The 26,259-nt window shown below is 32.0% G+C and overlaps 2 protein-coding genes across 2 annotated transcripts in view; one reads left to right on the forward strand and one right to left on the reverse strand.

Moving 5' to 3' along the window:
- Positions 1-26,259, reverse strand: part of Dgk (diacyl glycerol kinase 1) — a 175,961-nt gene that overhangs the window by 128,984 nt on the left and 20,718 nt on the right. The window contains exon 2 of the mRNA XM_070109011.1: positions 18,328-18,479. The gene's annotated coding sequence lies outside the window, so the exon portion shown is untranslated. The remainder of the gene's footprint in view (positions 1-18,327; positions 18,480-26,259) is intronic.
- LOC138857067 (uncharacterized) lies at positions 10,144-11,678 on the forward strand. The gene is made up of 2 exons (XM_070108486.1): positions 10,144-10,209; positions 11,211-11,678. Exons 1-2 carry the CDS (start codon positions 10,144-10,146, stop codon positions 11,676-11,678), a joined length of 534 nt encoding a protein of 177 aa, XP_069964587.1.

Genomic DNA, 26,259 nt, shown 5'->3' on the forward strand with positions numbered 1-26,259 from the left:
CACCGACATTTTCTCACAAATTTCGTACAAGCAAAGCTTGTTCCTGCTCTAATTATTGTTATTGTTTTTAACGTTAACAACTATCATTAATGGTTTGCAATAAAAGTTCAACTATGGGCTGCCAATTAACAGCCCATGCTCAGAACGAGTGGAAAAATTTCAAATGCTTTCTGTAATTTTTACAGTGGGTGTCATGGCGTATACGTTACCTACAGATTTGCTTGTCACAAAAAAGATGGAAATAGATAAAAAATGTATCGAAATCAATGTGGAAGTTAGTTATGTCAGCAAAGTAAAATCCTTTATAGTTTGTTTAAATACTGGAAGTAAACACTTTTTTTTCTTATTATAAAATTTGTATTATGGTTGATGACATAAGTTGGCGGTACTTCTTGCCAGCGCCGAAATGGAAAAACACTTATTTATCTGAAATGCGAAAATCAGTGACAGCTTTAATATAAAGTACGATTTCATCACCTTGAAAAGAAAGAATGTATGAAAATCTGCAGTACTACTATTTAAATACTAAGTTTTTGTTGAATCAAGATCTATGTCGTAAATGAAAGGTATCTTATTTGGAGTTTTATTTGAAAATTTTTAATTTTTTTTGATCAATAATTTGCACATTATATTTTGAACTTTTTACGCAAATTATTTAGATTTTGTCGCAATCTTTTAGTAATGATAAAAACCATTCTTTTCTAGTTGTCTTTGAATTATGCTCTTTATTTGACTTTGTCTCTTCTCATATGTCTAAGACTCTTTACAGAGAAAGATTATTCTCATTATTGCTTGCCATGACTTTGCTGTCATATTGTTACTTCGAGAATATCGTTTTCTTTCTCTTTTGAAGTTTATATTATTCATGCTATCCTTCAATGCTACTATTTTCCTCTGCTAATTTATATTTAGTTCACTCCGATGTTAGCTTAGCTAGTCGCAATTTAACTTAATTTAATGTAATTAATTAAACTTTTTTTATATCAGTTGAATTCAGTTTTGCTGAAATTAATTAATTTTTTTTTAAATTAATTTAATTTTTTATAATTTATTTAACTTACTTAAGTGAAGAGTCATTTAATTTTATACAATTAAACTAATGTAATATATTTTTTTTTTGTTAATTGAATTTATTTCTGTTAACTGCAATTTAATTTAATTTAATTAAACGGAATTGACACGATTTGAAATGTTTAAATATAAATTAGTTTATTATAGTATAATTTATGTAACTTAAATAATTTAGGAATAATTTATTTTAATCCATTTAATTATACTTAATTTGGTTCCTAATTTTTTCGATTTTATAATTATATATAAAAAATTTAGTTAAGTTTAATTTAATTTAATTCAGTTTAATCTAATAAATTTATTCAAATTTAGCTTAACTGAATGTATCATTTAAATTTTACTTAATTTCTTCGAATTAAATTTTTAATTTAATTTAATTTAATCTAATTAACTTACTTTATTTCAAATAAATCTAATTTACTTTAACAAATTTAAAAGTAAATTTAGTTTATTTTAGTTTGGCAGTTTTAATTCATTTATTTTTTGTTATTCAAATTTATAATTTTTTTCTTCTTCGAAAATTCTTAAAATCCACGTGTTCACTTAATTCATTTCATTTAAACGCACTTGATTTTTTCGAGAAAATTGAATTGCCTCACGAACAGACATACGAGCCAGTATAAATAGAATCTGTTTGCATAAGTATTTTCATTTGTTCCAAAAAGTAATCAATCACCACATCAACGCAGATGTTGAGATTTCCGAAACCGTTGCTGGAAACTGAAGAAAAACAAGTACGGAAGGGCTAAGTTCGGATGTAACCGAACATTTTATATTATTTATTCACTGACTATTTTTGAACGCGGTTCCTATAAAGTCATCTCATACCATCCCAAAGATAAAATTTAATGTCTCTGGCGTGTTTAGTGCTTGGTTTGTCGCGCTTTTAGTATTTTTTAACAGTACCGTTATATGGGGAGTGAACGGGCTTGTCACTCGATTTCACCCATTTTCACACCGTCAATAGAGGTTCTAAAAGCATTTGCTTTCAGTGAATTTTGTTATTATAGCATTAGCGGTTTATGAGATATGTACATTAAAGCTATTAGGGGCGGGACCAAGCCCACTTAAAAATTTTTAATTGCAGATGCCCCTCCCTAATGTGATCCTGTGTACCAAATAACAGTCTTGTATCTTATTGCGGAGCTTAGTTATGGCGATTTATTTGTTTTTGATTAATGGCATTTTGTGGGCGTGGCAGTGATCCGATTACGCCCATCTGCAATACCAACCGTCTCCCGGTATCAAGAAACATGTCTACCAAATTTCATAAAGATATCTCAATTTTTACTCAAGTTAGAGCTTGCACGGACAGACGGACGGACGGACAGACATTCACCCGGATTTCAACTCGTCTCTTCATCCTGATCATTTATATATACATAACACTATATCTAACTCGATTAGTTTTAGGTGATACAAACAACCGTTAGGTGAACAAAACTATTATACTCTGTAGCAACAGGTTGCGAGAGTATAAAACTACATCTCCAGATAGACAATGAAGCAAAAAAAAAACATGAATATTCATAGTGTAGAGCGGCAGTGAAGAAATATTCCAAGAATATCTGCGAAAGACACAGTTTTTGAAAAATGACTGCCGCCAAGGCAGAAGTCGAGCGTAATTTTAAAAAACTTTTTTCTTGTGTATACAACTTTCGAATGGCTCTACCTATATAAGAATATATACATATATAGTGACACTCAAACAAATAAGATACAATGAATCGGCTGTAGCAATATGTAAACGAATTCACAATTTCACCAATTATTACCTCACCAAAACTAAAGACCAGCATACACATACATACTTATGTATATCCACCGACCATTCAGAATAAACAAACGAAAAAAAAAAATTCAAATCGAATTCAAGCAAATAGAAGAGACAGTCGGGGCAGGCGAGGAACTTGGGTCACGGCACCATTAAGCGGAACAACCACTGATCAGGAAGCATTTAACCAGCTGGCACATTTGATGATGTGATGCGAGACTGTCTGTGAAATTAGAAAAATTACAAACGCATACACACATATATATTTATATACACTCAAACATACATATATTTACAGCTTTTAAATCCATGACCTTTCTTGTTAATTTTATTTATAAATACAAGCACCACCGATACATACATACAGACACCTTCCGTGTGTTTACTTTGAACTAAAGGCCATAAAGCGAATACTTCGATTCCGACGCGCCTCACCGCCAGCATAAACAGAAACACCAATAAAACCACATGAGTGATGTACACTGCGCTTATTTGTTGTTGTTTATTGTAGTAGTAGTATATGTGTGTGTGTGGATCTCTGCGGAGTAAGGCCAACGCGCTGCTGTAAGATTAAGGGGATGAGCACTAAGCTAAACACCGGCGGTGTGCTGGAAAGTGAAAACAACATCATCACTTATACAGCAACAACAACCATAGAGAACCTAGATATAACTACAATCTTCGTGTGCCTTTGACGTCAGAGCGGCCAATTGTTCTTTGGACCGTGGCAACATGCACCAAAAAAAAAAAAACATAACAAAAATAACCAAAAAATCATTTAAAACAATGAAATGTTAAATAACAATAAATTGGAAATGCTTGTGCGTGTTGTTGTTTTTGTTTGTAATTTGGAAACTTTTATGTAAAAAAATTGGTTTTGTAATTAATTGTATTTTTTTTGGAAAGTGTAAGATCTAGAAGAAGATGTATCTGAAACTACCAAATTTCATAACAAAAGCTTGTATCCTTCATAGAAAAAATATAATTTTTGGCATTGTATTATTCCACATAGTTGTCATAGACAGTGGAACAGAGATTTCAGCGATCTTCTAGCTCTTCGATAGCAATATTCGTCTACGAGTATACTTCAATATAGGTGTAAGTCATAGTATAATTTTTCATTGTCGCTGATGTTCGTTCCTGCGAGCATTTTTCGGAGGTTTAAGAACAGGAAAGTGACTGTTAAAAACAGAGGCTAAGGTTTTAGTTAGTTTATTATTGAAAGTTCGAAGAGGGTATAATAGGAGATTTGCTAAATATTTATATTGCTTTTCTTCTGTTCCCTGATTATATAGTGTTTTTTGTACCCTGAACAGGGTATATTTAGTTTGCCACGAAGTGTGTAATACACAGAAGGAAATATATATACGTAAAATAGTCTCTGAGTTTTTGAGGTTTCGATCTGAAATGTGATAGGTTATACTTATTATCCTTAGTAATTTCAGATGAAGATTCAGTTTAATTCGAGTCAAAGAATTCGTCATACCGGACGTCAGCGCTTTTTGCGAACTCTAAGAGAAACTTGATATCTAGTTATACCACTACATCTAATCCCTTGAAATGCAAAGCTTCTAGATATCTAAAAAAAGTTCTAAATAAGGCTAGAGAGAAACAGAGGAGTTGTTTTAAGGTCTCTATCATACCTAATTCCATGTTTTTTTTTGCATGTATCTTCGTTGCAAATGACCATCCGTCTGGCATGTGTTGCCAGTAAATTTTAACCTATCAAGCTGGATTTCTTCGTGGCTCTTGCACATATTCTTGGCGATCCTGAATGTTCTCAAAACATTCCACATCCCTCTGATCCGTCTTTCAGTCCGTTGGAACTTTCATTGTGTCTCGTTTTTAGCGACTTACATATTCTCTGTACTGGTTTGGTAGCCAAGCTAATGACATCTTTGGCAATCTCATTAGTTATTTAGTTTCTCTGAATGCCTTTGAAGCTTCAACGTATGTATTGATCTTTTGTATGTTGTTTCCAGCGTTGTTAGCTATCTCAGCCGCTTTCCTAATCGCAAAGGCATGGATTGCTGTTTAGAGCAACGCTATAATCTCTAAAGAAATTGTTTAGATCGTATTATCAAAAGTCACGATAAAGATTTTTTTATACCCTTTTACGCTATAGGAAATGTACCTCTAAATAGTATTTTAGCTTCGGTGCAAACGAAAATTACTATTATTTTTTTTTTAATTTTTATTTAATAGTGAGCTCCTTTACTTAGGACTAAAATCTGTATATATTTTTATCTAATGTTACAGTTCTCTCCGTGGAAGAGTTTTTAAAACAATTTTATTTAAATTAGAAAAAAGGTAGCTAAAGATAAGCAATACTATACTTTTTGTCTGTGTAACAGAATCACGCTATCCGGTTCCTTATCTAATATATGCAATGTCGAGGCTTGACTTTTCTATATTTATATGTTTCCTTCTTTTGGAAATTCTGGTAATTTCATCAATTTTATGTATATCATATCCTGTCGGTCTAAAATATTATAAAAGTTATGCATATAAGAATACAACACCCACTATTGCATTCATATAAGGTACACCCCAAAAGTATTTACATATTCACATATCCTTGCTAAAAAGTCAAAGAATCAGTTGAAGCCAATTTAAAAGGATGCTTTTCGCTTCAAACAGTATAAAAAATGAACTGCACTTGACATTTTATTTTTATATTTTTTGATTATCTCTTGCGAACGCCTGCAGTTTCGTGTTATTTTGTAAGTATGTGTACAACTCAACGCATAAAAGACTTTCAAGTATTTTAAACGAGAATTTATATAATAAAAAATTTTATCTTTGCTTTTAAGCAAAATGCACAACAACAGACAACAATAGTGCCACCCATACTAAGGCAGCACTTGTTAAAGGGCACGACTCTAAGAGCTCTCATTGTGATAATTTTCTCATGCTTTAGCACAAAATGAGAGCAAACAAGTATGGAAGCGCTAAGTTCGCTTGCAGCCGGAAATTATTTACGATAGTAATTTGTAAGAATTTGAGGCGCAGTAGATACTTCGGGTCCTGTGTAATATTTTATTATAAAAATTAAGTCATTAATTAATTTATTTTAATACTTTTTTTAATTTAACTGAAATTAACTTTTTTTAAATTGTAACTTAATTATGCAATTAATTTAAATTTTACACTTCACTAAATAATTAATTATAATTGACTAATTATGTGCTTAATTTAAATTTTTCATTTAATAACCTATATCAAATTTATTTTTGAGTTGCATACACATATAATTTTGTTGTAATTGTTAAGTAATTTCTGAAATAATGTTCGTTTTAGTTTACATTTTCATTTAATTAAATATTTCAAGTTTATTTTCGAGTTGCATGCATTATGTTGTAAAAATTAAGTAATTAGTTAAATAATTATAATTTTAATTTTTAATTAATTGCAATTAATTACTTTTTATTTTTTAAGTATTTGGGTTGTTAGTTTTAAATTTACTCGTAATTAAATATTCTAAATTTATTTATTCATTAATTATGTTTACATTTAGTTTTACGTATAATTAACATATAATTAATTAAAATTATTATTTTTTAATTATACCCTGAACAAGGCATATTAAGTTTGCCACAAAGTTTGCAACTCCTAAAAGTAAACGTCCGAGACCCTATAAAGCATATACATAATTGATAAAAGATCAACGTGGTGAGATGTGTCAATTTAACCATTTCCGTCGGTCCATCTGTATATATGTGAACTAGTCTCTTAGTTTTTGAAATATCGACCAGAAATATTTGCACACGTGTTTTTCTCACCAAAACGCTACTCATTTGTCGGAACCACCAATATCGGACGTCTATAGCTATAGATGCCATATAAACTGACGATCGGAATCACTATACAGACTTTTTATACTCCTTTATGCTATAAATGCACCTGTGAAGGATATTAAAGATTCGGTGCAGCCGAAGTAAACGTTTATTATTATTTTTTTGGTAAATATTCTCGTCATTATGATATGATGATTTTATAAATATAACAATATTTAAGAAGATTACATTTAGGTATTGCCTATCGCTGAGTGAAAAAATTTATAATAATCTGTGCCCCATGTTGCGAGTGTATAGAAATGAAGGGATTTATGAAAAGAGAGGTCCACACAAAAGCACAACCGCAAACTCGACGATGACATAAGATAAATGCAGTCACTAAACAATAAACCCTAGCAACAACAACAGAACGGAGAAGAAAGCAGAGGCAACAGGAGCAGCAGCATTTTAGGTGTATTGTGTTGACGCACGCTTTGTGAAGCGCTCTCAAGTACATAATTACCCGCAAACTCAATTACTCCAAACGCCACTTGTGCCACCTTAAATTCGAGTTGGATGCAGTAATTCACGCACAAATATGAAATTTGAGCTCAACAAGACGGAAAATGCACTGAAAATCATTTCACTGCAGCTTTATTGTTGTTGTTTGCTATAGACATTTACTCTTTTCTCTATTTCTTTTTTACTACTCTTATTGTTGCTGCTGAGCACAATGTCAACAGCGTACGAGCAAAGCTGACTGACAGACGGGATCAAAAGAGCAACGGTAAAATGCGAAAAAATGCAGAAAAGAAGATTTCAAGTGAAAGTTTTTTCTCACCGGTGTGTTGTTTTGCTAAGCGCATGTAGATAGTCGGTAGTGGAAGCACTATAAATCAGGCAATTGGTGGTAAAAACTTCTATATTGTTGTGAAGGGGGATCAAATGACTTTTTTGTTAAAGAGTTGTTAGTAATTTTGTCGGAAAAGCCATGAAACTCGTACAAATTTAAGTCAAATTTTACAGTTGGATATGCCAAAATAAATAAGCGTAGTTTTTCATGTGGCTATTAGAAACTAACTCAAAATTGTATCGAGCAGTTAAAGAATATTGGGTATATAACTAGTTATATTCGTACGGTTTTGCCAAGAGATGGCACGGAACGTGATTATTATTTCATTACTCGATGCTCTATTGCGAACATGCGTTGGAATGCTACAGTCCTTGTGCGTGTCTTTCAGTATATGTCATTCATTTGAAGCGTAAACAACATTTTTTTCACTCAAATATGTTGAACTTTGTGCCTGAAAAAGTGTTATTCCGGTGAGTTCTTACTTTAATTATTACTTTAATATGAAGACAAATTCAGCCGAAAGTCGACGTATTTTGGTGGAAGTTTATGGTGAACACACTTTAGCTGGGAGAACGTGCCAAAGTGCTTTGCATGATTTTAAAGTGGTGGTTTTCGCTTAGAAGACGAAGAACGTCCTGGACCGCGGAAAAAGTTCGAAAATGATAAACTGGAAGCAGTGCTCGCTGAAGGTTGTTGCTAAACAGACGAAGATATCACATAATCTTTGGGAGTTACTGCATAGAGTGGAGCGAAAAGAAAAAGTTTTTTGCTTTACTTAGCCTGAGGCTAAAATTTGTAGATAAAAAAAAAATTTTTTTGGAAAAAAAAACATTTTTTTTAACATCTTTGGACAAAATTTTTTTAAAAGGTGTTTTAGAAGTTGTAGAGAGTCCGCTTTTTGGCCAATTAAAAGTTATCAAGTTAAAAAAAATGTTTTTGGTCATTATTGGAGTTTAAAAAAAAGTCTTAAACGACAACATGCTTTCTTTAAGCGTTAAATAAACTCGAAATTTACTTTAAAAGTGAGTGGGCCAAACGTTTAAAAGCAGGTGGAGACGTTTAAAAGCAGGCAAATCTGGTGCCTTATAAATTGAAGATCAAAAATAGGTTTGAATCATTCTTGCCCGAAGTTCTTTTAGAAGGAAATGCACAAATTGGCAAAACGGTGAAAAAATCATATAGATTCAGATGTTTTAAATAAACGTTAAAAGCTATATTAGAGTCATAGATACAATACAGATATTGTTTACTACCCTTGTACATATTATTGCCCTGTGAAGTAATGATTAAATCAGACCTTTAACCCCAAAGCCGTAAAATCATTAAAAATTACCTTTTGCTAAAAATAAAAAATTAGTTAAATAAAAAATATTTATTCTAGCAGAAGTATTAGCTCTGCACTGGATCCTTAAAAATTAAAAACTTGAATATCTCGTACTCGTTCATGACAAAGGTTCCTTGTAATCTTCAAATGCAGCGCTAGAGCTAAATTCCGTATAAAAACCACATGGCCAGAGAGGTTAAGATCGTAACTAATCTCACTCGATACTGTTCGAATTTCTAATTCCATCAAAGGATGACATATGGTGTTTTCAAATAAATTCAGCTTGTTCGACAAAAATAAATAAAATTTGTTTGATTCTCTACTGTGTTTACGTAGATACTGGATGTTTCATTAAGATTGATTAGGTAAGACTGAGGTGAAATAAATATCCGATAAGCTTTTTCGGTTAGCTTAATCTATCTAAAATAACTGCTGCAGAGAGGACATGAAACTATATTTGATCAAGACCAACTACTTGAGGGTCCTAATTCCAAAATAATTACTGTTCTAAATTTTGCAAGATATGGTTTCTTCTTAGTACTGATTTAAAGATGCTCATTATATTAAAACTGGGGCTTAGTTGCCTGTTAGTCAAGCAAATTCTTTTCAACCATTAATTTTTTATTAAAATTTCAGTTTTTCAGCTTTCTTCTCTCCATTCTCCGCAAACAATCAGCTCAGAAGCTAACCGTTATTATAACCAGAGGTCACACGCACACACTTTGTTCTGCACTCTTGATTATACGTTTTCTTTTGTCAACAAGAACTGCTCTTTATTCTACAGACAAAGCAACTGCCAACGCAAGTGAATCTAATCTGCGGCGCTATCGTTTGCGTGCGTTCTCCTTATACTCAGCTTTGCTTAGAAACATTGCTTCAACTCGTTTGCTTTTGTTTTTATTTTTATTATCTGCTTTTATGAGTTTAGCAGCCATGGCTTGTGGTAACCGTAAACTGGTAGACCTATTTCCAAATGCAATTTCCTCCAGCTCACGTCTCGCTTTTGCTTTCTATATCATTTTTCATTCACCAAATCTTTCCATTATATTTTGAGCTAAGCGTCCCTCCCGGGCTTTCACATTCAACTACCCACGCGCACTGCTGACCAACACACAGCCTTGATGGCAATTTATTTTTGAAACGTGACATTGTGTGTTCTCGTTGTTGTGGTTGTTCTCTTTATAACTTCCTTGTTTTTCAAATGCGTATAATTTTCTGCATGTTTCTTTTTTTCAGAATTTATTCTATATTGTTTCACATGCTTTGCAAAGTTCACGCTCGCCGCGCTTCATGTTCGTAATGCAGTTTGCTGAAACAATTGAACGGAATTTATTGCTCATCCGCCATGGCGGCGCAATCACGCAATCCTAAGCTTGTTATAGCACGAAATGGTATACCGCTTTTGGAAGTGGTAGCTGACCGTTACGCTGTTGCTTAATAGCTAACTGTGTGTAGGAATATGTGTATGTATATGGGTGTGGGTGCTGCGTGTCACGTTTCAATTTGACGTCACAAAGGATCAAGTGCCAAGTGCAGGCTGTGCGAAAAAAATCTACAAATACGCGTATATCCTGATATCCTGAGTGAGGGCAGATCGTTTGTGTTAAAGTATTGGATTTATAAGAAAAAGTGATGACGTGAAAGCAGCTGTATGTGGCTTACTTAAGAATATACTTGAGTTTCGTTTTTTATTTTATTTACTTTTATTTGGTGTCATGAAATTCGGCATTTTATAGGCACCAAGGGAATAAAATTAAATCATTTAAAATAAATTAAATGGATTACGAAATAATCTTGAACGTTTTGTGCATTCGTAACAAAAACTGTAAGGTTAGGTTATTGGCCTTTGCAGCAGGTGCCGAAAGAGTGACACTTTACTGTACGTGTGGTATTACGAAAGAAGATTGAAGCGAGAAGAAATGTATACTAGAGCATAAAAGAAGGTAATCGGGGATTTAAAACGAAAACTTTTGATTCCGTAGCTGATTTGAAGGAAGACCTTCGAAAAAGGTGCCAATGGCTTTTCTACTTAAAATTTTCTCAAATCTAAAAAACAATAAACAAAGATTATCAAAATAGATAAGTACAGGTAATGATCGAAGTACTAGTCATATTTGAATTTTGATAAACCAAAAAGTCGTTTTTTTTTTAAATTAACATTTTAGAGTAAAGTAAAAAATCAAAATGTTCATCAAAAATCTCATTTCGTCGTTGATTTTCTGTAGAATATATCTAAGAAGGTAGTATGAAAAATTTAACGCGATCGGTTCAACCATTTTAAAGAAATTGTCCTGAACTACTCTGAAAAAATCATTTTGAGAAAACCGCGTTTCAAGTTTTGAAAACCGATTACACTAGATTCAAAAATTCTTAAAAATTCGGTCATAAGTATATCTCTGAAAATATTTGCAGTATCGTCCTCAAATTTATGAAAAATCGATTGGTATTGGTTTTAGTTTTAGTTTCAGTATTGGTTTTGGTATTGGTATTGATATTGGTATTGGTAATGATATTGGTATTGGAATTGGTTCCGGTTTTGGTTTTGGTTTTGATTTCGGCTTTGGTATTGAAAATGATTTTGGTGTTGGTATTGGTATTGTTATTGATATGGGTATTGGTATTGGTATTGGCATTGGTATTGGTATTGGTATTGATACCGGTATTGGTATTGACTTGAGTATTGGTAATGGTATAATTAAAGTTAATAAACATTTTATTGGTATTGGTTTTGGCATTGGCATACCAATTGGTAATAGTCTTGGTATTATAATAGGTATTAGCTTTGATATTCGTATTTGTATTGGTACTAATATCAATATTGGTATTAAAAAAAGTATTGGTTTTGTTCACAAAAAAAAATGGACAAAGATGCAATATTGATGGAACTAATTGTACTGGTATTTAGAAAAAAATTATGTTAATTTAATTATTGGTAATGGTCAGCATAAATACCTGTTTTCAGCAAAAATCATGCGATTTCAATTACAATTTCTGCGCTCGAAGCAATTTGCTTATCATAATCATGGTTTAACGAATTGAAAATCTTTTGATTTTTAATAAAAACTACTAAATAAAATGTAATCAATTAGTAATTAGTCTAATATGCAAATCCATTGACTTTTTATACCATTCATTAAGCTAACATTTAGCAGCTGGATTACTAGTGCTAATTCTCATTATAAGCGCATATACAAGCATACTTATGTATATATATGTTTACATATATACATATTTTATGTTATGCATGGTTAGACAAATATGCAAAGTAATTTTTTGCTAATTAATAAAATATATGCCTGTATATCAATGAGAGTACAATGTTGCACGTTCGAATGTTTACAATACCATAAAGTCATAGCCCGAAATTATTCATTAACGAATAAATATATACCTGCTTATTTATGCATTGAATTTTCCAATAATTGTAAATATTTATGACATTTAAATATAGCACATTCACATGACATTAGATATCATAAGTTTTTATAGGCTTAAATATGTATGAGTGTGCAGGAGTGTTTGCATACAAGTCACATAACTGACCATGCCTGTGGATAAACGGTTTATGTGGTGTTGTCTATTTATATTTTTGTAGGTATGTATATATTTACACTAATGGTATTTATGTGTTTGCATAGAAATGCGAATTTTCATTAATTGTCGCATATTTAATAAAATATTTGCTCATTAGCCAAGTGGCGTAGGGCAATTTAAATATATGCGTATGCATATATTGTACATATGTACCGTATATATACTAGTAAATATGTATGTGTTTTTGTGGGTATATGTGCATATGTATAACCAACAAAAAGTCAAATTAACTGGATTACTGCATGGTTGGCTGGCAAATTGCCGCATTATTAACAACACATATATTAAAGTGTATCGAATAACGGTACGGCTGGAGGTATATGCTATTATTTACAATCAATAAATAACTTTTAATGAGTTTTACGAATTTTTTGATGGCCTACTGGGCAAAATGATTAAATGTTAATGTACGTTAAAGCATAAATTCATATCGACCATTCGCCCTACTTTGTGGAGGGGTGAACGATAATGTTTTGAGTAATAATTTTTATTTCCTAGACTTAGCTGACAAAATATATTGGTTTAAATATAGTCGGAGTGGTAGAAAGGAAGGTTGAAAATAATTATTTGATAGCGAACACTTTAAAAAGAGGTTTCTAATTAAAGCATAGAAAAGACTCCCTTGTAGAGGTAATAGAAGAGAAATAAGCTTACAAAGACCTTAGCCTTAAGCTAAGATGCTCTACTCTGAAAATTGTTCCAATATTTTTTATGTTTTGATTAAGCTCTGAATAACTCGAAAACAAATGACAAAAAGTTTTATATAACGCCAATCTCGCTATTGCTCTGCTATCGATTTGAAAAAAGTTCAGTTTGGTTTCAGTGACTTCTCTGGCTAATTTGATTTAGGTTATAGCTAAATAGAAGTTATAATATTTGGTACAAGCGATCCGAGCACCATACATTGTTACCTGTTTCATGAAAAAATCTAATCTTACCTCTAAGCTAAATGCCTTCACAAATTCTTGTGAAGTAACCTAATATAAAACATTTGGTTTGGGTTAGGTAGTTTCAGGGTACATATGAGAGGTGTTGATCTCTCAGAATCGACCCTTAATATTGTTGATTTTTAACAATACCCTGTAACAGCAAACAGTAAAGCCTCAAAAAGCAACATCGACTCTAAGTCCACGTTGAATTACTAGACAGTGATTTCAGCAACCGAAAGCAGTTTCAAAATGGTTCTCAGGTTCCGATAGTCTGTGAATTATAACTTCGTCTAATCGACACAAACGTTTGTTAAATAAAACTTGCAAAAAATGAAACTTGTTGAAAGCTACTTGGAGCTATCTTCGTCTATATCAGCTCTTAATGTAGACATTATATTCTAGGTTTAAGACTTGATCGTAATATATGTGCTGATTCTTTAAACCTTCTAACAAAAAAATCGCATCACATGCAACTAGATTTAACAGAAAATGGTAAGTACCAAACCTAAACCAAACTTACTGCATAAAAATCAAATTCTATGCCATATTCTTCATTTTGCTTAACATATTATGTTTATGTCACAAGTAATAAGCAAAAAAAAAAAACATTTCTCACGCTTCAATATCAAAAATAGCACATTTTCATAGAAATAGAAAAAAAATTGAGTTGTAACACATCCGGCAGTTGCCGCCGAGCACTTGAAGGCTATCAAAAGCGCAAAATGAAACTTCTGTCAGGTATCGCATAACCAAATGGCCATCGAAACGACATTGAGACAAATGATGTGCGTAGGCAATACGTTAGGAACGACAGGACAGGACATGCACAAAGATAAGTGCAGCCTTGTGCGTCTAAGCTGTCAAAGGAGTAAGGCGGACGCAAAAATTTAGAAACAACTGTTACGCAAATATGTGTTCGTTGTCAATGGTGCTGATTTCAACATGTGTGCAAGCATATGGACGACCAGAAAAAGTTGTGTGTGGTTGTGATTTGTAGTGGGGATAATAAAATGAATGGAAGATAAATATGAAGTTAGGCTGATGTAAACAAGTTTGGAGACTGAGAAGTGTATGGTTAACCAAGTAAACAGTTGTTTTTAATACTGAATCCTAATGGATTTATTAAAAGTATTTAGAGTGGCCTTACAAATTATTGGGTAGACGCTTGTTTATAATAGTTACTAGAAAGTTATGGAATTTATTAAATAGAAATTAATATTGCTTACTAATATAACTCTACACCAGAGCCTTTTAACCATTCTGAGGTAGATTCGAATAATATAATATTTGAAATCAAAATGTATGTGCCCATAATCGGAGTTATAATTGTGTACAACTTGACAGCTTGACAGCTTGACAAATTACAACAGCTGTTATCAACAAAGCCACATTTTTCAACGCAGCGATCTTATTCAAATCAAAGATTTAATGGATTATTGAAATTCATATGCTTTTATGAGACCTTTTAGTAAATTAAGTGATTATTGAATTGAGTGTATATATTATTGATTTTTATATTCATAAGATAATTTCTCAATTACCAAACTTGTCCTACATTTAGGCATATTTTTCACCAAAATTTCACACCTTATAATAAATAGTAGCCTAATGATGCTGCATTCATTTAAGATATAATGTTAAATGTAAAGTTAATAGATATTTTACCCGTCGTTTTTTTTTTTTTTGTTTTGCTTTCCAAAGCCCGTGTAAATATATGTGTGGAGTTTGGACTATAGCATTAAAGCGCCTTAAAATACTTTCGATATAATGAAAGAACTATTAAGTTATTATTTTAAGTCTACAGAACATGTTTTTGTCGTTGTTGTTGGGACTATCGAAACTTAATAAACTTGGAACTATTTTGACAGAGTCAAACTTAAGAAAGTAGGATTTTAGATGAATTTTTTAGAATACACACTATCGCTTTTTTAAAGATTTTTTTTATACCATGAATAGGGTATATTAAGTTTTTTCTTTTTATTTGACAAGATATACTTACGAAATTTGGCACAGACTATTATTTAAGGCAACGCTACAATTTCTGAATATATTACGCTGATCGAACTACTATAGAATATAGCTGCCATACAAACTTTCTGAACAAAATTAAAAAACCAATCTTCTTATACGCTTTTATACTTTATTAACTGCACCTGTGATAAGCATTACAGCTACATTGCGGCCAAAGTTAACATTTTTTCTTGTATTTATATTTTTAAAATCTAACTTATTAGGTAAATCTTCTATTTGGGTCATAACGCAATTGTTTGTTCACTTTACATACCTTAATGTGCAAATAAGTTCTGGCTAAACCCTAGACGCAGAGCGTACAACATACAATTGACATATTTTATACACCTACGCAATACTTGTATTTGCAACATGTAGTAGTAGTGTGCATATACACGCTTTATCTGACTTTGTAAGTTGTATATAAGAGGTTATCTTGCCTACATTTACATTTGTTGCTGACATTAAAACTGATTTTAACATACAAGTATAAGTATGTATGTAAATAATATTGTGGGTTGAATCTTACAACAAAAGTTAACGAACCTGGCATGGCACGCAGCACCGCAGAGAATGCATGCCACCGACGGCTCCGACATATTTTATACAATAACGGAGCATACGCAAATAAATAAATAAGTACACAAAGAAGATATGCAAAGGGTCCAAAGCAAGATGAAAGCTGGCAAATGAGCAAAGCAGTGAGGCCGCTCAGAAATAGATAGTTGACAAATAAGAGAGTGAGAGAGTCTGAACATATTTAAATAAAAAGAATATATAGATAAGCGTGCAAACGAACTCGCAAATAACTGCATACACATTAGGGAGCGTAAAAAAACGATTCGACGCCTCTAAAAGAGTCTCTCCAAGTATGAGCTCTTAATCGGCAAGGTACTCCGCCTTACAGTTTTATATTTTTTTCTTATTATCATTTAGAAAAATTCATATCTCGCTTGTAACTACTTGAAAAAATATCTGGCTTCATAGATTTTGTAGGAAATCAAATGCTCACAAAAAAAAAGTTGCCTACGATTTTTTCGTAAGCCCAACATATTAAGGGATAATTTTATAACTTAATGAAAAAATAATAATTTTAAATTGCAAAATTTCTTCAGTTATAATTATAAACACATACTTGGAGAGTATGCGCAAAAAAAATATTACCACCTTAATACACATACATACAAACAGTAATGTAAGTGTGATGTAATCTATACGGAGTTGATTGGCAGCAAAGTAAAAACCTTCGACCATTAAGCAGTAGGCGTCAGCTTGGCCTCTAGCCTCACGTGCTGCATGACTGCGTGTCTGTTAGGCGCACTCAAGCATATCAATCAGTTTATTATAGTATGTGTGTGTGTGAGTGTAAATCTGCGAGGGTCATAATCTAACAAAACAATGCTTAGACATTCTTTTACTAGTGTATGCTTTCAAAGCACACGCATATTTATACATACATGTGTATATTTATATATGTATGTATGTGCGTTTTAAAAGAAAGAGCATTTCAAATTTTTCTTCCAACAGCGTTACAGTGCACATATACGTAAAGCAAAAATTATTATAATATTAGAAAAAAAATTAATTTTTAGGCATTCCACAGACATAAAAGTTGTCCACTGTGGCAACGATGACAAACGATATGCGCCTTGTTTGCATATAATTATCGCAAAAGGCAAATACACACGTACACATAAGCACACAAACACATATACATCTGCAGCAGCATAAAATTTCAATATTTTTGTGTGCACGAATCAAGCTATTAATGCCGACCAGCATACCAAAATTGTTGCGAGATATCACAGAAAACGAAGCGAAGCACAGTTGGTGCCACGGGGCGTATGAGTAACGAAAGCACTATGTATAGGCAATGTGTACAGGCGATGCGGGCTGACATTTTGGACAATTGACTGTATGAATGACGAAATCCCACAAGTTATGCTGAATGTTATTTGCCATTGACGCACACATGCATATATACATACACACACCTACCCAAACGCTGGTATGTATGCAGATATGTGTATCTTGTACATATGCAGATAAACACAAATAAAAAGCGGCATATTTAAGCTCTCGCTACCGCTACCTTTGCGCCATTCAAATTTACAACAGCATCCATGCAGACAACTGATAAGCGCACCACCATTGCTTCACAGACATATTTGTGTGGGTGTGTGCGCTCGATTTAAATGGTCGCTTTGCGGTTCAATTAGCGCGCAAACGTTGAAATATTTGCGCGCAATCAATTGCGGAATATTGGCGTCGCAGCACAGCGCTCAACCTCTTCCCCGCACCAACCAACTATTTTTTAGTTTTTGTTTCTTTGTTTTGGTGCGCCACTGCAATATGGTCGCCAGTTTTAAAGAAATTAACTATTTTAACTCGCATATAGTCGCTGCACATATCAATTATTTCAATCTGTAGCACAGCAGACAACGACTTTAATTAACTCGTGCGCCCGAAACTGTTTAGTTTTAGGCATCTAATTTTAATTTTTTGTTTCACCTTAACAAATTTTGATCTTTATTTGTTAACTTACTTCTATTGTAAAGGCATCTCAGCCGAGGCTAATAACAGGTGTATGTTAAATTATGTTAATTCTAGGCATACTTTTATTGTCTCAAAAGAAGCCTATTTTGAAGGCGATAATAATGATTTTTTTTAAACTACGTGAAAATCTATTTGTTTTTTTGTCTGTCCGGGTCCAGTTTGATATGCAAAAGAAAAGTAAGCCTTTTTATAGAATCAAAGGTTTTATCGCATACTTATGAATGCATCTTACATATCTCAAGTTTATTAAAAAGGAAATATTATTAATATTGATTCATATATTATAATCATCATTTTCCAATAAAAAAATACTTCAATATTCGTGTATTTAACATTGCGCCAAGATGTAGGCAACAGTTTCTACACCATAATAAATTATCATTGTTTATGTTATATAATGTGTATTTTCTTAATTTTTATGCAATGCTGTTTCCACTTACCTCTTCTGCTTATTTCCTTTCAATTGTCAAGAATTATTGCGAGACAAAATTGCGGCTCAAACTTAACACTGAGGCACACTTACACTGGGAACTTTACTTATTTACAGTTGATGCTATTATTTCTGCCATTATTGATGGATAAATTAATAAATCTATAAAAAAATAATAATAAAAATTTTATATAAATATATTTGTATTTATTGTAATTATTTATAAATATATAATATATTCAAGCCTACAAATTTTAGTTTACTTAAAGGGTTATGCTTTTGAGTTTAGTTTTTATTTATTTTATGGCATAGCCTTGTTTGAGTAATGATTGTTTATTACACCTTAACTTTTAAATAAACCAAATATGATAGAAAATCAATTAGATTTCAGATGTCTATTTCCCTGATCGTTTGCCTGTCCAAGCGATATATTGTATAAAAATAGTTATCTTGATGCAACTAGTTTCTATTTACTCTGAGGAGGTTAGTATTCAATATAAAATCGAATGGGAGCGTTGGCTGTGCCATTTAATCTACAATTGTGTGAATTTTCGAATTTTTTTTAAATGTGAGTATGGCTCAACCCTCTCAAAAATCTTAGCGGCACACCGATAGTGACCGTTTAAAAAGGCGATTTTTAGTTTATCAATTAATTTAAATACTAAAGCTATATTCATACATATTTTAAGAATACTCTGTAATATTTTTTAAATAAAAAAATTAATAATTTTTCGAGTTATATGCGATTTCCGATGGCGCTTAACAAACGATCTTCCGCTTCTGCAGTGACCGGCCCTCTCCGTGCAAGGAAGCTAAACCAAAAAATCTACTACTATTCTCTACTTGACCTATAATTGAGAAAAGTTTAAAATTGATCGCGTTTAAAAAGAAAGTTTTAACCAAAATTTTGGTCGTTTTTGGCTTGCCTTGTATAGCAAGTTTTATAATATATTATTAAAAAAAAAAATTGGCTTACGTCACTTAAACCAACTTTACCGATCAGAAATGGAGATAAAATTGTTCAAGAATGGTCCATTAAAATAATTTAATTTAATGTAACACATTTTTGAAATTGACTCACAAACATTTATACCCATCTATAAGTCTCAGAAAATTTTGCTAACAATTTTTTAATTAGATTATTACCAATTGCCTAGAAAAAATTTCACGAACGCCCATATACCAAATATATTAACCATTATCCGCTTGATTTTTACATAAATAATTTTTATACCTTGTAAATCATAGCAAATGCAACATCTTTATAAAACAATTTAGACTTTCCTTATATATTTTTACTACAAAAGTACAACAACTACAAATTATCCACAACAACCGCTAAGCGACAATGCTGCTACTTAATACCCACTGACACAGAGATATATATGGCGGTGGCATACCGAGCGTGTGGTAGCATTGAATATTTTGTTAATGAAAATCGTTTACCGCAGATAAATCTGTTTGTTTACTTCTGATAAGATAGGCTTTTGTTGTATTTGTTTTTTCATACTGTGGTATTATTATTTACACTCATCAAAATGATAATGGTTAAATATATATGAATATATGTATGTGTTAAATTGAATTATGTATGCAGCTGAATATTGCTACATTTATTAAACTACTAAAGAAATTGTTTTCACCTGATTAATTTCTTATTTTATTTTTGTATATTCCTTTCTTCAATATTATTTATTATACTATCGTAACATGTTACAACAGAGTAGAATAGTTTTAGTTACCTAACGGTTGTTTTGTAGCATCTAAAACGTATCGAGATAGATATAGAGCTATAAATATACATATATAAGTGATCTCCCTGACAAGACGAGTTGAATTCCTGAACTGTCTGTCCGTTAAAAGTTAATGAAATATGTGAAACTTTAGTGAAATTAAGTGGACATGTTTTAGTTAACAATGTAAATAGTTTTATGCTGGAAATCAATGAAATCTGTCCATACCTTGGCTTAAACCCCATATTCTTAATGTAATGATTTCCAATACTGTGATAGGCTTTTCCTGATCTATCACATATGATTATATTACATATTTCTCATTTGTATTAATTATATTGATATCACGTACACGAACCAAATTGTAGTGAACAAGTCCTTCCTTAATTTGAAGTTCGTCTTAGAATTACTCTCTCTCATTGTCCTCGAGAGAATGTATAGACCGAATTTACTGCTATTATTGAGTTTAAATTTTGATATATGTAGCTCTTCTGAATAAAAATATTCTTAATTGTAAACTATCTTATTTCTCTCAATACCGCTATTACGGTAGTTACATTCTATTCTAGTCCTATTCTCAAATAAATTACAATCTTCAAAGTTTTTTACCAGGTCCTTTGTTTAGTTCTCAACCTAACCTCACATCTGATTACCTTTGAAGATACGAGTAGCTGAACCAAATTATCGAGAATGAAAAGAAGACAAGTCAAATACCCAACACGCATTGACCTGGCAGGGGTAGGTGTCCTTGCTAAAGGTAAACAAAAGCGTTATTGAACTTTGGAAAGGTTGTTAGCCTCATTAAAAGTCATTAACCTCCAAAAAGAAGGTAAATAAAAGGGTGATTATCGTCAGGAAGGATTGTGGTGTATATTTAAACGACTTGCCTAATACCCGTATAACACAACTTTAAATTCCATTTTTTCACATAATAGATAAATCAAAATATCGGAATAAATATTCAAACAGAATGCTATATACCGATTAAAAATCTTTAAAATCGTACTATAAAATTTCAAGCCCACATATAACGAATATGTGGACCTGAGGCATAATTATGAAATTCAGAAATAATCTTTACGTGATAATAAAGAGGCTTTGGCCTACAATATAAGAATTTGTTATGAAACTTAGTGGATCTACTATATATATAGTATCAGTCAATATGATGCCAAACATGATTTTAATCCGTTCATCATTTCGTTAAAAAATGAATTTTGAATTCATTTGCATCAAATTGCGCAATTTGCGTGTGAACACAATATTCGGTTACACCTGAACTTAGCCCTTACTTACTTGATTTTTGTTAATTTTGTTGATTCTTTGTATTTGCAGGAGTAAACTGTTGCATGCATTGTAGTTTTTTTGTTTTTTCAAACCAAACATGCTTTCTTTTCTTTGCGCCATGCGGCAGCATCGAGATAAGAGCACAAACAGCATAAACATCTGATAAAAAGAACATAACAAAGATATGTGAAGGCCGTTTCTTGATAAAAAAATTCTTAGCGTGGTCTTTATTTATTATGCAGAGTAACTGTTGGCAAATAAGCGATATAAGAAATTTTAAATGACATTAGAAATACATCTTAAGTAAATGGAGATAATTGAAAGTAGTTAAAGGAAGACTTGAAAAAGTGTTTTGCAGAGAGTTCTTCTTCATTAGTTTAATATAAAGAAAACCTCAGCCGAAAGTTAACGTATATTGATGGATGTTTATGATGAATATCTCCTAGTTGATCGAACGTGCCAAAAGTGGTTTGCAAGTTTTAAAACGGATTTTGGCTGGGAAGACGAAGAACGTGCTGGGTGGCCAAAAAAGTTTAAAGACGCTGAACTAGAAATATTACTGCAGTTGAAGATTATTTCCAAACGCCAGAAGAGCTCACAGAATCTTTAGGAGTCACTACAGCAACGATTTCAAAGCGTATAAAAGCAGTCGGATACATTCAAAAGCAAGAAAGTCGGGTGCCATATGAATTGAAGGTATGAGGTAATGCACAGAGCATTTGTTAGAATCAGAAAGTGTGCTGTAGTATGAACTTCTAAAATTGGATGAAAGCATTAATAAGGAATACTAGCGGCAACAACTTATCAAATTAAAATGAGTGATTGCTAAAAAATGCCCGGAATTTGCGGCTAGACACAAGTCATTAATTTTTCGCCGTGAAAACGCTCGGCCAGTTATCAGACTAGTTACAAACTATTTGAAAACCAGCGATTGGGAAGGTTTGCCTTACCGGGCTTATTGCCCATACCGTGTCCCTTTTAAGTCTCAGATTCGCATCAGAACACGGTATCTAAAATCGGGTTGATTCATTCTTCACCAGTTTTTTTGAAGTGGCATCCACAAATTCCCCGAAATATACAAAAATATAATAGCTTCAAAAGAGTAATACTTTGAATTATACTATTATAAACTTTATTTTTAAATAAACTTTCAAATTTTGAAACAAAACCAGCATGAACATTTTGGCATACCTCATCTAACTACTGCTTGTTTTTATATCGGTTGTACTCAAACGAAATTTCAATATGCTACTCTTTGCTCAACAAAACGATGTAGGTTTAATGACGGAGACGAGTTTTTTTATTAAATATGCGAGTATGTTCTAATAATTTTGTGGCTTTGGCAAAAAAATTGCCTACATCTGAGCGCCAAGGTTTTGCCGTGTTATTACCAAACATTTTTTCGATTCGCGTATTTTAAAATTTATAGAAAATTATGTTACGACTCTACTTCTTAGAGTATATTTTTACTGGAGCGGGTGAAAATATCCAAAATTTGTGTGTTCCACTAGTTGGTATTAAAAATTTCTTAAATCTTAGAAGTTTTGCATTCTCAAATTTTGCATTCACAAAATTTGCATACTTTCAGGCATCGAATGCCATATAAAACTTAAAATAGGTTAGTGGATTCAGAATTCTAATTTCATTTGAACTTTCACTTTTACTATGTTTCTTCATCGTACTCCATATTCTGTGGTTTTTCGTACTTTTCACACACGCACATACATTCATTACCACTACATGCACATGTAGCTCTTCGTTATTAACACTGTTTAGAAGGTTTTTATAAGCGTAACTGCTTATAGAAAGAAAGCATTATATGAAATATATAGCCGTAAACCCAAAAGCTCTAAAAAAGCCAAAATAACGGTATATAGAACAAGATTTGTTCAGTTACTAAAAAGTGAATAGCTGAAATTGTTTCTGAAAGGTATGGCAAGCATGCGGAGGTATTTCTTTAAGCATACATGTTTGTATAGATCTAGTGGAAAGCAAACGGTACTATTTGGCCTTATTTGGTACTGCACACACACACACACACACACACACATATAGATATATTTATATATGTAGCTGCCACTAAGCGAGCAACTGCTTTAGCGAAAGAAGGAAACTTGTTTTTGCAACGATTTCCGCTGTGGCCGGCGCACACGAATCTCTACACACACACATATATTTTTTATGTATGGATATGTGTATGTACTTGCATACTTGTTAGCTAATGTACAAGTAGTTTACCTGCAAGGCAATTTGTTACAGCCACAGCATTAGCAGCAATTCCATTGCGAACGGAAAAATTTAGAAATGCGCAACATACTTGAGGACTTAGATAAAAACAGAGCTATTTTTGAGCAACAGTAGGAATACGCAACTAAAGCAAATAAATAATGCAAAACAACAACCACGACTTTGTGTACCGAACTCTTGGAATTTCTAAGTCATTGTAAAAGTGGAAGTAGAAAAAAAGAAAGAAACAAAAGAAAAATATTCACTTACAAGTTGAGGGCCAACAACTTTGGTTACCTGCGCCATACACTGTCTCCAACATTTTGTTACAATAACCACACCTGCCAGTGCAGGCTACCCACATCATGTGTTGTCATTATGTCACTATGTATGTGTGCATGTGTGTGTGTGTATCTTGTTGCTTCAACACTTCATGTATCCGGTAGTAACTATGCGTGGCTCGTAAAGCGTTCGCGCACGTGAAGGTATGCCGGTGTTGTGAGTGTTTAAAGTAATGAGCCGGTAGGAAATTTTTAAGCAACAAAAAAAAAACGGTATCTTATTAATCTATTATTAATTTAAAATAAAAACGTATTTCTTCGATTGTGAGTTTTTATTTATTCAATGCAAATATAATTTGAAGAAAAAATAGGTGGGTTTGTTTTTATCAATGTGTATTCGGCACATTCTAAATATAGTTTTAGAACACAAAAAAAAATGGCAATGCTTCTGAAATTGTTTATAAATATGCACGCTTTATGAATAAGCTCTCAGTAAACTTCTTCTAAATATGTATATCTACATATGTATATAATAATTAATATAGTTCGTCTGAAAATATATATTTACGTATATATGCATGTATAAACTATATTTCAGTACAATGAAATTTTTAATTACTATTTTATTGTTAATAGGTGGCAACTCTGTGGACACAGTTTTTCAAATAATTTTAAGAGCTTTCAGTTTTATATTCTATAAACAAAAAAAATTAAACCAAAAAAAAAATCTGGCAACCCTGCACAATTTTACGAAAAAAATATTTTGACATTATTTTAAACTTTTTATACATATTTTCTCGAAAATAAAATTATGCCTCCAGCTTTCTTTCAACGTTTCTTGTGCGATTAGTATTAACAAAGTGGCAACTCCGACTACAGAAATTTAAATGCTGGACTTTTTTCACAAAACATTTTCTATCAATTAATTTGTATTTTTTTCATTAGTTAGTATTTGCAACACAACAGACCGGCGCTCTAAGCTATACAAGTGAGATCCCCCCATTGGGATCCAATCTTAACCTAACCTAGTATTGACCCCACTTGCCTACAGGGCTTTGCGTAGTGCTGCTATTGTCTCTTTGTTGTTTGTTTGCTTTTGAACTCTTGTAACCAAAGCTGTTTGACATGCACTCGCTAACATTCCATGTACGCGCACGGACACACACGCTGCCTCAAGTGTAACTGACAGTATATTAGAAAACAGTTATTTTCATGTAAGTAAATTCTTCCCGTTAACTGTGTACCTATGCATGCCAAAGAAGTTTGCGAAATTCCCATGAAAATGCTATTACGCAGATATTCAGAAATGTTTAGTTTAGTAGAGTGGCCATGTGCAAGAACTTCTCGAGAAGCTAAATGTGCAGGTATATATACGTTATATAATTAAAGCGTAGATGTAAATAGATTTAATGGCTAAGAGTTGAAGTTTTTTGAGCGAGTAAATTGAATAAAGTAATTTTTCATACAATTTTTTTGTGGTTTGCTAAGGGTAGGAACTCGGTTTTTTGTCAAATTTTCATGCATATTTTTATATTGATAACTATCTAAATATTAAAACTATGAGTTTACAAATAATTTTTGGTTTTTACTTTCGGGCAAACCTACAGCCATGAAATGATTTTCATTAAAATAGAAAGTTTCTTTTATATATTATTGGAAAACGAACGTTTCTAAATATTTTTAACTGAATATGAGAGCACAGAATTTTAATATAAAGTCTCCCTAAATGTAGGCAACATTTTCTACTAACTCAAATACACCTAATTACTCAGCTGTCAGATTAATTTGTGTATCTCTGGTCATTACTTACTGTTTACTAAAACCAAATATACTATACAGAATTAACTTTATTAAAATCAAAAACTGAAATGACAAAGAAATATTTTTTTTGCAAATTAAATAAATACTACTATTTCTTGTGTTCATTTTAATGCAATTATTTGAAATATTTGAATCTTTTTATATATTTAATTCATTCCTTGAATATTATCGTTTTAGTAATATGTGCCTATGTATTTAACTTACACACACAAAACATAGAAAATTAGTAGAAGCTATTTAGAAATACCTCGGGTGATTAGTTAGCTTTACCGTGTGTAATACCAGAAAAGAAAATCTATATAATATTTGTAGTGACCTTCACCTCTGGTGGCTGGCTCTGATGTGCAGTCGGTTGCCAAACACTCTTGTCAGCACTTGAATAAAAGTTGCTGCTTTCATTAGCAGTGCTTTCGAATGCTGGGAGCATATTTATATATATGAATATTATATGTGTATAATTGTGTTTATTTAAGTAAACTGTGTACTTATATGCTTTTATGAACCAACACTGCGTATGAGTAACAACAATTACCATGTATATTTCACATACAAGCTTATTATTTAGTTTCTTGTTTATTCTCTAAAAATACAGTT

This window comes from Bactrocera oleae, chromosome 4, assembly GCF_042242935.1.
Source record: "Bactrocera oleae isolate idBacOlea1 chromosome 4, idBacOlea1, whole genome shotgun sequence".
Lineage (NCBI taxonomy): Eukaryota > Metazoa > Arthropoda > Insecta > Diptera > Tephritidae > Bactrocera > Bactrocera oleae.